The following is a 12,116-nucleotide window of genomic DNA, read 5'->3' on the forward strand; positions in this document are numbered from 1 at the left end:
GTTATCTTCACAGAGGAGTCCAGCTTCTCAAATTATTTTCTCAGCTTACAAATTGAATAGATATGGAGAAAGACTACAACTCTGACATACATCTTTACTGATTTTAAACCACATAGTGTTCCCTTGTTCCATTCAGACAATAGCTTCTTGGCCACAGTATAGGTTTTGCATTAGCACAATTAAGTGCTCTGGAATTCTCATCCTTCTCAATGTTACCCATAGTTTGTTATGATCCACATAGTCTAATATCTTTGCATAGTCAATAAAGCACAAATAGACAGTCTCTGCTTTCAGTCAGGATCCATCTCGCATCAGCAATGATGTCTGTGGTGTCACTGCCTCTTCTAAATCCAGCTTGAAATTCTGGCAGTTCTCTGTCAATGTACTATCCTAGACATTTATCATGGTTGTAGAAGAAATCAAATGATGTGTAACTTTGGGTACATGTCCTGCCAAGGACCTCTTTAAAGTACACAGAAGTTAAGGAGGTCAGTTTAGAAACTGATGTGCACTGGCCCCAAGTCCTGGTACTTTCAATTGCCTCACATAGGGTCGCTATGAGTCGCAGGCGACTTGACGGCACATAACAACAACAACAACAACAACATATGCAAAAATCCTCACCACTGGACCAATAGGCAACATCATGATAGATGGAGAAAAGATTGAAGGTGCAAATTTTTAATTTCCCTTTGATCCACAGTCAACACCGATTATAGTAGCAGTCAAGAGATCAAAAGATGGCAGTTCAAATCCCCCAGATGCTCTGCTGGAGAAGGAGGGACAATCTCCTGTACGAGTCAGATCCGATTTGAGGGTACACACACACACAAAATAATAAAATAAAAAATTTTAAAAAAAACAGAAAAGAGATTAAAAGATGTATTACATTGGGGAAATTTACCGTCAAGGACCTCTGGAACTTTCTAGAGAGCAAGGATATCAAATTAAAGACAGAGATAGGCACCTGATAGAAGCCACGATATTTTCACTTGCTTCCTATGCATGTGTAAATTAGTCCATAAATAAGAATAACAGAAGAAACACTGATGCCTTTGAATTATGGTGCTGGACACTAGTATTGAATATTGCATGAACTTCCGAAAGAACAAACACCTCTTTTGAAGGATGTACAACCAGAATGCTCCTTAGAGGCAAGGATGGGGAAACTTCACCTCACTTTGTTGCTGTTAATAGGTGCGTTGAGTCGAGTATGACCCACAGCCACCCTGTGAACCACAGATCCAAACCCTGTCCTGTCTTGTGCCTTCCTCACACGCCCTGACATTCTAGAGCCCATTGCTGCAGTCACCATGTCAGTCCACCTGGTCAAGGGTCTTCCTCTCCTTCACTGATCCCTCTACCTTCCTGAGTATTATGTCAGTCTCCAAAGATTAGTCCCTCCTAGTAACATGTCTTAAGTATGTGAGGTGAAGCCTCATCATCTTTGCCTTCAATGAGCACTCTGGCTGCATCATCTCCAAGACATACCTGTTCATTCTCTTGGCGGTCCATGGGATGGTCAGTGCTCTTCTCCAACCCCACAGCTCAGAGGCATCAATTCTTTCCCTGTTATCCTTATTCATTTTTCCAGCTTCCGATTGAAGATCATCTCGCTTACTTTGGGCATATTCTTAGGAGGATCCCGTCCTTGGAGAGAGATATGGCTAGGAGAGGTGGAGGGTCAGAGAAAGAGAGGAAGACCTTCGCTGGGATGGATTGGCTCAGTGAGTACCACAATGGCTTGAACCTGACAGAGATTGTGAGGAAGGTGCAGGTTAGGGCAGGGTTCAGATCTGTCGTTCACAGGGTCGCTGTGAACGGTAATTGGCTTGGAGGCACATAACAGCAGCAACAATCACAGAAACATAGGAAAGGCAGACAATGTATAAGCAAGACTGAGAAACTGATGTCTTTGCGTTGTGGTGTTGGTAAAGAGTATTGAATAATCTCCTCTCACGGGATTAACTGCCTCTGAAAGCCCACTGGAGGGTCACCTATGGGTGGGTTCTGACTGGAAGGTATTCAATGACAACACTGACTGCCAGAAGAATCAACAGGTCTGTCTGGGAGGACATGGGAACAGTGTGCTTCTTAGAGTCAATGATGGTGTAACTTTGTCTCACACACTTTGGGCATGTTTTCAAGAAGGACCAGTCCTTGGAAAAAGATATCATGCAAAAAACGAGATTAACTGATAAACCTATGGAATAAATTTTTTCTTTTTTTAAAAAAAAAAAGACATCATGCATAGAAAAGTAGGAAGTCAGCGGAAGAGAGGAAGGAGGAAGACCTTCAACAATATAGTCTGACACGGGGTGTATCAATGGGTTTGATCATGGCGGAGATGGTGATGATGACTCAGGACAGGACAGGATTTCCTTCTGTCCAGAGTTCACTCTGAGCTGTGGTCTACTCAAAGGCACCTAACAACAACAGCAACAGTAACATGATGCTCTTGGACTATGACAGATTAAGAAGAAAGGCCTGGCCATTGTAACGGAGCAAGTCCCCCAAAAGAACACCAAGCCAATTAGCCGAACTAACAAAGTTTATTTCGAGTTTGAACCCGGGCTCCCGCGTGCTGACACAGCAGCATCCAGCCGAGAGCCCCGAATTGATGTCTGCCCCTCCTTTTATACCTCTGCTACTCCCCTGCCCAACCATACACGCCATGCATGATTGGCCACCCACAGTAGTTGGGGTATTTGTCCACCTTCAATTGGCTAGCCATAGCTCAGGGTAACAGTTTGGAAACCTATTTGAATCTTATCGGTTACTTCAGATACAGGAATGCGGAAAAATCCCTTGTGCCCTTAAAAAGAATTATTCCACTTTATGGCAGTTCATCAATCAGGGTGGGATTTACCACAGGTGGGGGTTGTTTGTTTGCTAAAAACCACTCAAGCTGGTGGGGTGGGATTAACTGTACTTTACCAGAAACTGAGTTTCTGTTAACTGGTCCTTTCAGCCATCTGTGTCCAAAAAACAAGCAATGAAAAAAGAATGGATCGTAATGGAGTGTATGTAGCTGGGTTGGGGGTGTGGGGGGGGGCGGATTGTATACCAATGAGGGAATTTTTCTTTACTTTTCAAGGAGAGGAGCGAACTTGGGGTGGGGAGCAGTTATAAAAGTGCAACAATAAGTGAATGGAAATCTAAAATCTCTGTAAATGTTCATTAAAATGAAAAACAATTTAATAATTAACAACAACAAAAAAGAATGGACCATGAATCCCACAGAACGCTGTCAGATAACCGTGCTGGAAGGCACTCAAAATATACAGTGACCGCCACCACGTCCTCGAGCCCACCAACGATGACGGATGGGGTGCAGGATTGGTTAATTCTCTCTGTTGAGGGTCGCCAAGAACCAGGGTTAATAGTCAAGTGCACTAAATTTCATCTCGTGGCTCCAGCCAGACCATTGGCCACGCCCCTGGGGCCTGGCCACGCCCCACAGAAACCACGCATGCTCTGTACACAATCGGCGCCCGCCCATTCCTGAATCGGAATAAACCATGTTCACCGGCAGGTGAGGTCTGGCACAATCTCTCCCGAGAAAAGAAATAAAACAATAGTTAACGTTTACTGATATGTAGATATGGAGCAATATTAATATTTTAAATATTGCCTTTGTGGGGGCTTGGTTCCCTAGATTTCCTAATTCTGAGGATCCTTTGACTGCATCTCCCCCCCGGGATTCGCGGCCTTGGTACCGCCCACAGTCACGTGGGCCGCAGTTGGTGAAGGCGGAACCGCGGGAGACGGGCGAATCCGCGTACCCTGCGCCCTGGATCTCGCTGGACACGTCGGCGGCGGGGAACACGGTGAGTGGCGCGGGCCAGGCGGGTTGGGGCTTCCAGCCGCCGGGATTCACTTCTTTGCGGGCCACCTCCGGAGGAGTGTAGGGTCTCGGTGATCGCTTCCTCTCGGGTTTTGGGGACCTGGGGACTCGGCTAGTGGAGAATCCCTTGTCGGGTGGCCCTTTCCTGGGAGTCTCAGGAGCTCAGCGGCCAGCCTTGCGGGACCCAGAAGTAGCTGGTCCGCATGGGCAGGTCGTGAGGCATCTGGTTCTTGGAAATTCTTTCTAGTGGACGTCGATGTGCACTTGCTGTCGGGGGATCGCAGCCCCAGAGGGATCGCCCGTCTCTCCTTCTGGGAAGAGTCTAGGTTGGGAGATCTTTGCTGGGGATCCTCGGTTTAGAGCGGGCTCACGTGGGGTCGGGGTGGCAGTGCGCGCTGCCCGGGATCCAGGCCTCCTTCCAGCCCCTGGAGGAACTGCCTTGCGGCCCCTGACAGCTGGGCCGATCCCTGGCATCCCGGGTCCCGCCCATTCCCCCAGGTAAATGAGACTAAGTGCTGATCCAGGGTTTTGGAGATGGCAGTTGATGTCTGCTCTTATCCTCCTGAGCGCAGAAGGAAATATTTCATATCGTTGGGCGGTACTTTGCCCATTTTGACTCAGCGATCCCATGTAGACAGAGTAGACCGCCCCATCGGATTTCCTAGGCTGGCTTTTTATTTTTTTATTTTATTTTATTAATTTTAACGAACATTTACAGAGATATTGGGTTTCCATTCATTCATTGTTGCACTATTTTCTCTACCTCCCCCCCCCAAGTTCGTTCCTCTTTTTATTTTCTTCCCCTTCAAAGTCTGTTTTAATTGCCCCATTGCCACAGTGCTTGTCAAAGCCAGTTCTGATTCATCTCCTTTGTCAGTGTGTCTTTGCCATTCCCTATCACTCCTCCCTGAGAGAGACTTCACCCTGATTCATAAGGAAAAGGGGGTTTTGTATTCTCTTAGCTACTTACTGCTGAAAAGGGACCTGTAGGTTTTAGGCTGGCTTATTTATGGGAGCAGATCGCCAGGTCTTTCCCCCACAGTAACCTTTTGGTTTAACCATTGCAGCACCTCACCCACTAGGCCACCAGCGCTCCCCAGTTACACCACCAGCCTTCCTTTTATCACGTGTGTATGAGGAGCTTCATGCCATTTGCTGCAAGTTTATAATGTCCCTGTAATACTCCTCATACCCATTTTCCTGATAGGAGGCTGTGTCTAAAGTGCCTAGGACTGTGTCTGGTACAAAGGAAACGCTCAGTTACTTTATTCAGCACACATGTACTGAGTGGTTACTGTGGTGATGGAAGCCTTAGAGCTGCAAATGCTGAACAAGCTCTGCTGCTAACCCAGCAGTTGCAAGTTCAAGCTACTCAGAGGTGCCTCAGAAGAAAGGCCTGGTAACCTCCTCCCCAGAAAAAAAAATTCTGGAGAGCTCTCGGTATGGTTTTATCCAGATAGGCAAGCATCCGAGTTGATACCATAGCAACCGGCTGTTCTGTTACCCCATTTACAGACATGGCTAGGTCCTTGGGACCTGGGGACACAGTAGTGGACAGTTGAGTCCATATGTGTATTTTAAAAATTCTGATCTTGTAGTAGTTACTTTGTGGTAGGAAGAGGCAGGCAATTAGACGGAGGACAGGCCCATGCAGCAGGTAGCAAGTCCAAGGCTAATTTATATGATAAAAACAGGGAGAGCCTATTAGTTAAATTAAAGGGTGGTCGGGATGCCAAGACGTGAAAGCCTGGATAAGACTAACTAGTCTTATTTCTCTTCCAAGTGAAGACACTAAGCTCAGACATAGGAGGCCAAAGTCAGGCCAGGCCAGGAGGACCACTGCACTTCCTGTCGCCAAGGCTGCCCTCTGGCTGGGGGCTCTCCATTCTCTGGAGGTTAAGGTGTCTGGGGACAAGGAGGCAGCATAGACCTCTGGCCAGGTGTGCGGAGGCAGGCCCCACACGGCAGGATCCCGGGTCCTGTCTGCCTGTGACAAGACACAGCTCTCCTGGGTAGAACAGTCCTTGAGTCCCGACGGCTGTGTCACCCTCTAGGCTTACAAGCTCCTGGCAGTGTGGCTTCTGGGGTGTCCCTTTTGGGGTGCTGCTCTTTTGATGGTCAGCGGGGCTCAGGCTGCTGCATCTCCCTGGTGTACCAGGTGCCGACTCCTTGGGAAACAGGACTGGCTGGTGGCATGCCGCAGCCTGCCTGCCGGCCGGCTTTACAACACATCCCAGGCCCTCAGGACAGCAGCACCCCCCTTCCGGCCGGGCTGTGCCTCATCCCCACCCCCACGGTCAGGGTCAGCTTAGCATAGCCCTCCTGCGTTACAGCCAAGCTGGCTCTGTCTCCTCACATCACTAAGTGAGCCCCTGAACCTTTAGGCTTTGGAGCCCTGTCGGTTTAGTGCGTGCAGTGTGGGGTCAAACCCACCAGCCGGTCCCTGGCAGAAAGACGTGGCAGCCTGCGTCTGAAAGATTTAAACTCATGAGACGTCAAGACCGACTCACAGCTGACTGCATTGTGTTTCTGGGGTTCCACGTCCCTCGACAGGAAATTGCCCATTTGTCTCCCTCCAAAGAGGTGCTCCCTCCAGACCACGCCACCAGAGACCCCGCCTGTAAATATTACAGCCTTGTCAGTCCCAAGAACAGTCCCACCCTGTCCTGTGCGGTCAGCATGAGTTTGAATTGACTGGACGAGGGGGTACCTGGCATGTCGTAAATGCTGGGTCGACGTCAGCATTGTTTTATGTGGTGGACCTACTGTGTACCTGTCCCTGCTCGGTGATGGGGTGCAGCACTGCTGAAATCCAGGGGTCCCAGCCTCAGGAGGCTGTGCTGGGAGACGGGCCCCAGGGTGCCCCTCAGAAGCGGGGATGTTGGGAGCTGGTCTGACATGTTATCAGGAGGGCCCGTCCCTGGGGAAGGACATGGCTTGGTAAGGCAGGGGCCGTGAAGAGCAGGTTGACGTGTGGCAGCTGCAGTGGGCAGCGTGTCGCGGAGATGGTGAGGCTGGTGCAGGACACGGCGAGGTTTCCTTCTGTTGTGCGTGCAGCCGCCCACCCACCCCCGACCCCCGGGCACCTTTTGGGGGGACACAGTTCAGCTGGTCACAGTTAACCTTGAACGCGCCCCAGGCAGCCGGGTTCCAGACACCATGGTGACGGAGCAGGAGCTGGAGGCCATCGGGCGCGTGCTGGTGGACCCCCAGCAACCGCTGCAGGCCCGCTTCCGGGCGCTGTTCACACTGCGCGGGCTCGGGGGCCCCTCCGCCATCGGCTGGATCAGCCGGGCCTTCGAGGACGACTCCGAGCTGCTCAAGCACGAGCTGGCCTACTGCCTGGGCCAGATGCAGGACGTGCGCGCCATCCCCGTGCTGCTCGACGTGCTGCGCGACACCCGCCAGGAGCCCATCGTGCGCCACGAGGCAGGTGAGTGAGGGTGTCACGGCAGGTGGGGCGGGTGGAGCTGTCACACATACCCGCAGACACACACGGTGCCTCCTCCCTCCTCACCCTGCACAGCCTTCCAGGCTTCCGTAGAGGGTGCCGCGAGCTGCCCCTGCAAAGAGACAAAGTCGGTGGTGGTGGGCTTGCAGACCAGAGTGTCCCTGTCCCAGCCATTTCATTCTGCAGTGGGAGAGGACACAGCCTTTACATGACTGGGCAGGCCTGTGTGTCTATAACACTTTATTCATGGACACTGGAATTTAGTTTCGAGGTGTTCCGAGAAAGGACAGGCCGACCCAGGGATATCAGGGTGATCCCAGACCCCACGATAAAGCGGGTCTTCCTCTCCTGCTCTGTCCTCCACCCTTCCCAGCATGATGTCTTTCTCCAAAGACTGGTCCCTTCTGGCCACATTCCCAAAGTGTGTGAGACGGAGTATTCAAATCCTAGCCTCCAAGGAAAAACTTGGTTTCACCCTCTCCAAGACAGACCTATTTGTGTTGTTGCCAGTCCACAGTATGTATGCTCAGAACTTTTCTGTAGCACCACAGCTCTAAGGCTTCAATTCTTCTACTGCAATCCTTAATCCTTGTCCAGCTCTGAGGCATAGCAAGTAATTGCAAAGCCCATGGCCTGGATCAGGCGCACCTTAGTCTCCAGAGTGACATCGTTGCTTCTCAGCACTCTGGTGAGGTCCCTAACAGCAGATTTTCCCAGTGCAATTTGTCTTTTGATTTCCTGGCTCCAGATGTCAAGAGCAAAAGTGGAAGCTGAGTGGACACCCTCATTTCCTAACCAACGTGACTTTTCTGGGTGCTTTTCAGGAGAGGCGCTGGGGGCCATTGGGAACCCAGAAGTTCTGGACATTCTGAAGGAGTACTCCACTGACCCTGTGATCGAGGTAAGGCCCCCTTTCTGACCTCTGACCCTCCCTCCCAGTGATACCCCACTCTCTTTCTCTCTCCATGGGCCCATGGGAAGCTCTGCCCAGCCATGGCTTGAACTAGCCTCGGTCCCAGTCTCTGGTTGCCATGGCAACTGCATGAGCAAAGGCGCCCAAGGATTAAGGGAGGAGGCCCTTCTGGTCATCCACTGAATGGATGGGGCGTGGGGTCCCCTGCTGCCCACACCCTTTCTCTTTGCCAGGACCTTCCTGAACCCCTCCTTCTCTGCCCTGCCCACCTCCACCCCTTCTCCTCCCGCCCCCCACTGGCTTTCTCATTCCTTCACCAGGTGACCTAAGCTTAACTCATCCACCATGCAACCCCCAACTTTACATGTACAGTTCACTGTGTACAGAGTGTTCACAGGTTGTACCACAATCCCCCCAAAGAACCCCCACCCCTCGGCCTCACTCCCCGTTCCCCCTCCCCAGCTGCTGTCCACGTCCTGTCAGGGTCTGCCTCTCTGTACGTTTTCCCAGAGAAACATCAGCGCGATCATTCAGGACGGGACCTTTGGTCTGACATTTCCCTGGGCCCAGTGTGTTCAGACTTGATCTGGTGCTACAATGAATGACTAAGCACTCAGCCCCTAACTGGAAGGTAGGTGGTTCAAATCCACCAGTGGCTCCGTGCCATGAACGGACAGGCAGTGGGGACCCGTGACGGGACACACCTCCTCACCGGCTCCTTCCTTGTCATAGGACACAGTCCTCACTCTCTGCTCTTTAGTTGATGGTGTGGGGTCCTCAGGCCTGTTGGCACTTCTGTCACTTACTCCTGTCACCACACACGCAGCACCGTCAGGACAAGCCCACGTCTCCACCACAGCCCACGTGTCCACCACCCACTGTGCTTCCTGGCTCCAGCCAGGATCCCCCTTGGCTTTCCAACTCATAGGCCATGCCTGCCTCAGGGCCTTTGCACAAGCTGTTCCCGCTGCCTGGAAGGCTTTGCTGCCAGGTTTTCTCAGAGCCCACTTCTCCCCATCTCTGCCTCCCTTTTCTGCTCACCTGAACCAGCACAGTCACATCCTCCCTGGTCCTGGCTCCTGCCCTCACCCCGCACAGGCTGTTCTTCCTGCAGCCACCAGAGGGCACCCACGTGCCGGTGCGCACCTGAGCCCGGCTCCTCCCTGTGCCCTCAGCCCTCCAGGCCTCCCACCTTTGGTAAAAGCCCAGTGTCCTCACATGCCTTGCCCGCCCTCCTCGCTCCCCTTTGTGCCCTCTGTTCCAGTCCCATGTGTCTTTAATGGGCCTGCAGAACACCAGGCCCAGTCCTACCTCAGGGCTTTTGCACGGGACACACTTCTGTTCATTCTTTGCTTGGCTCAGGTCTCTGATCCAATGTCACCTCCTTCTTGAAGCCTCCCCTGATTGCCTCTCCCCCTCCAGTGACAGGATGCTGCTTGACTTCTAATCTGGACCCACCCGTTAGTCTCTGTGTTGGCCATCCCTGGCTGGCCCAGAAGGCATCTCTCCCGCCCAGTGTTACAAGGACCCTTGTCCCCTTCCGCAGGTGGCTGAAACGTGCCAGCTGGCCGTCCGGCGGCTGGAGTGGCTGCAGCAGCACAGGGGGGAGCCAGCAGAGGGCCCCTACCTCTCGGTGGACCCGGCCCCACCAGCCGAGGAGCAGGACGTGGGGCGGCTGCGGGAGGCGCTCCTGGACGAGGCCCGGCCACTCTTCGATCGCTATCGCGCCATGTTCGCCCTGCGCAATGTGGGCGGCGAGGAGGCAGCCCTGGCGCTGGCCGAGGGTAAGAAGGGCGCTGGGGCGGGGGGCGCTGAGCAGGGGGTACCGAGGGCAGGAGAGGAGGCTCCTATGAGGACCCGTGGGAAGAAGTACCACCCTGAGGCGGGCCCACCACAGCCCCACAGGGACCCAGGCTTGTTCACTGCTGTCCAGGCACCTCCCGGGTGGTAGGCGAGCTGGCTGACCATCTCCAACCCAGACCAAGGCTGGCTTTCTCCCTGGATCCTGAGATGGCCAGCAGGGAAAAGGGGCGGTGTGGGTGGTTGATGGCAGGGCCCACACCCAGCTCGCTCCAAAGCCCTATTCTACCCGGGAAGCACAGGGGGGTCTTGAGAAAGTCTCCTTTCCCCACTCTGTAAAATTACCACTTTCCTGGATCCAAGGAGGGCCTCAGGGTTCGGCGCCAGCGTTACCAAAAGCCAGCGTGGAGTCTGGACCCCGGGGTTGACCAGCACGCTGGGGCTGCGCTGGGGACCGGGGTGTCTGGAAACCGTCCATGCTCTGTCCATGGCTTCTGCCCCACCTTGATGCTCGAAGTCCTCTTCTTGCCTTAAAAAACTCATCGCAGGGGTCAGCATAGGGGGTCATGACTGCCCCCGGCGCCCCTTCTCCTGCTCGGAGCCGTGGGTCCTGACGGTGGGGGGGCGGGAGCCCCTTTCCATCTTTTCTCCAGCCCCGTCATCCTTTCTGCTTCCTGAGCCCCACGTCCTGCAGCCCCCTCAACACCTCTTCTTCCCTCCTGCAGGTCTGCGCTGCGGCAGCGCGCTCTTCCGCCACGAGGTGGGCTACGTCCTGGGCCAGCTGCAGCACGAGGCGGCGGTGCCCCAGCTGACGGCCACGCTGGCCCGCAGCACCGAGAGCCCCATGGTGCGACACGAGTGCGCCGAGGCCCTGGGCGCCATCGCTCATCCCACCTGCCTGGCCGCGCTGCGCGCTCACGTCGAGGACCCTGAGCGCGTGGTGCGCGAGAGCTGCGAGGTGGCCCTGGACATGTACGAGCACGAGCTTGCGGAGGCCTTCCAGTACGCCGACGGGCTGGAGCGCCTGCGCCCCTGCTAGGCCCCCTGCCAGGCAGCCCCCCTGAGGGTGCACCCCGGAACCCGCCGTGGAGTCCCCCTGAGGCTGCACCCCAGAACCCGCCGTGGAGTCCCCCTGAGACTGCACCCCGGAACCTGCCGTGCAGCCCCCCTGAGGCTGCACCTCAGAACCCGCCGTGGAGTCCCCCTGAGACTGCACCCCGGAACCTGCCGTGCAGCCCCCCTGAGGCTGCACCCCGGAACCCTCCAGACAGAGCCCCCCAGGTCCTGTACCCCGGAACCCGCCGGGCAGCCCCCCTGAGGCTGTACCCCAGAACCTGCCAAGCAGTTCCCCTGAGACTGCACCCCAGAACTGTCCAGACAGCCCCCCCAGGTCCTGCACCCCAGAACCAGCCTCCCACCTCCATCAGGATTGCACCAAAGGTCAGACTTCTGGAATTTGGGGCCCTGATGCCCCAGGACCTGCCGAGACTTCGGTGTATAAACTGAGCTTGTACAAACTGGATCTTATTCCGAATCCATCTTGGCCTTGCTGGTGAAAGGATCCCTGAATCCACTCTGACAGGGTGTTGGGCAGGAGGGGTGGCTCTGGGAAAGGGTGGCAGGAGCCCCAGCTGGGGAAATCTGGGGAGGGGTTGAGATTGCAGTCTCCTCAGAGCACTGACCTCCAGGGCCCCATGGGGTGGGGAGCTAGTCCTCGTGCTGCTGGGGTTGGGGCCCGGGGAGCCCAGCCACACCTCCAGCCCCCTGCTCTGTGCAAGTAGAATATTAAATTATTTTTACCTACGTGGACTCCAGTGTTTTGTGAGAGAAGGCTGGGCGTGGGGGGTGTGCAGTGGAGGGTGGGCAGCTGATGTGTTCAGCGCAGGTCTCCCTCACTCAGGTGACCGTCCCTGTCAGAGGCCTGTTCCACCATCGCAGTGGAGGGGTCCGAGGAAACAGCAGCCCCTCATCTCAGGTCCTGTTGGGGACCCAGAGGGAGGCATTTACTGGTGTGACTAAGAACCACACTGTGGGCTCCATTTTCAGCCCCCCTCAGTCGCGTGGGCCCGTTGCGCACCAAGCTTTCCACTGGGGTAGGATTTATG

At 54.4% G+C, this 12,116-nt stretch overlaps 1 protein-coding gene across 1 annotated transcript; it reads left to right on the forward strand.

Moving 5' to 3' along the window:
- Positions 1-6,995: 6,995 nt before the first annotated feature.
- DOHH (deoxyhypusine hydroxylase/monooxygenase) lies at positions 6,996-11,072 on the forward strand. Its single transcript, XM_006897901.1, has 4 exons — positions 6,996-7,280; positions 8,123-8,199; positions 9,758-9,995; positions 10,737-11,072. The coding sequence occupies exons 1-4, from the start codon at positions 7,007-7,009 to the stop codon at positions 11,048-11,050; spliced, it is 903 nt and encodes a 300-aa protein (XP_006897963.1). The 5' UTR covers positions 6,996-7,006; the 3' UTR covers positions 11,051-11,072.
- Positions 11,073-12,116: the final 1,044 nt, after the last annotated feature.

This window comes from Elephantulus edwardii, unplaced genomic scaffold (assembly GCF_000299155.1).
Source record: "Elephantulus edwardii isolate Elephantulus edwardi_28Jun2011 unplaced genomic scaffold, EleEdw1.0 scaffold00217, whole genome shotgun sequence".
Classification (NCBI taxonomy): domain Eukaryota; kingdom Metazoa; phylum Chordata; class Mammalia; order Macroscelidea; family Macroscelididae; genus Elephantulus; species Elephantulus edwardii.

Coding starts and splice junctions, on each gene's coding strand:
- DOHH (XM_006897901.1), top strand. CDS start 7,007: ATGGTGACGGAGCAGGAGCTGGAGGCCATCGGGCGCGTGCTGGTGGAC. Junction 8,200..9,757: donor CCACTGACCCTGTGATCGAG/GTAAGGCCCCCT, acceptor CCCCTTCCGCAG/GTGGCTGAAACGTGCCAGCT. Junction 9,996..10,736: donor AGCCCTGGCGCTGGCCGAGG/GTAAGAAGGGCG, acceptor TCCCTCCTGCAG/GTCTGCGCTGCGGCAGCGCG.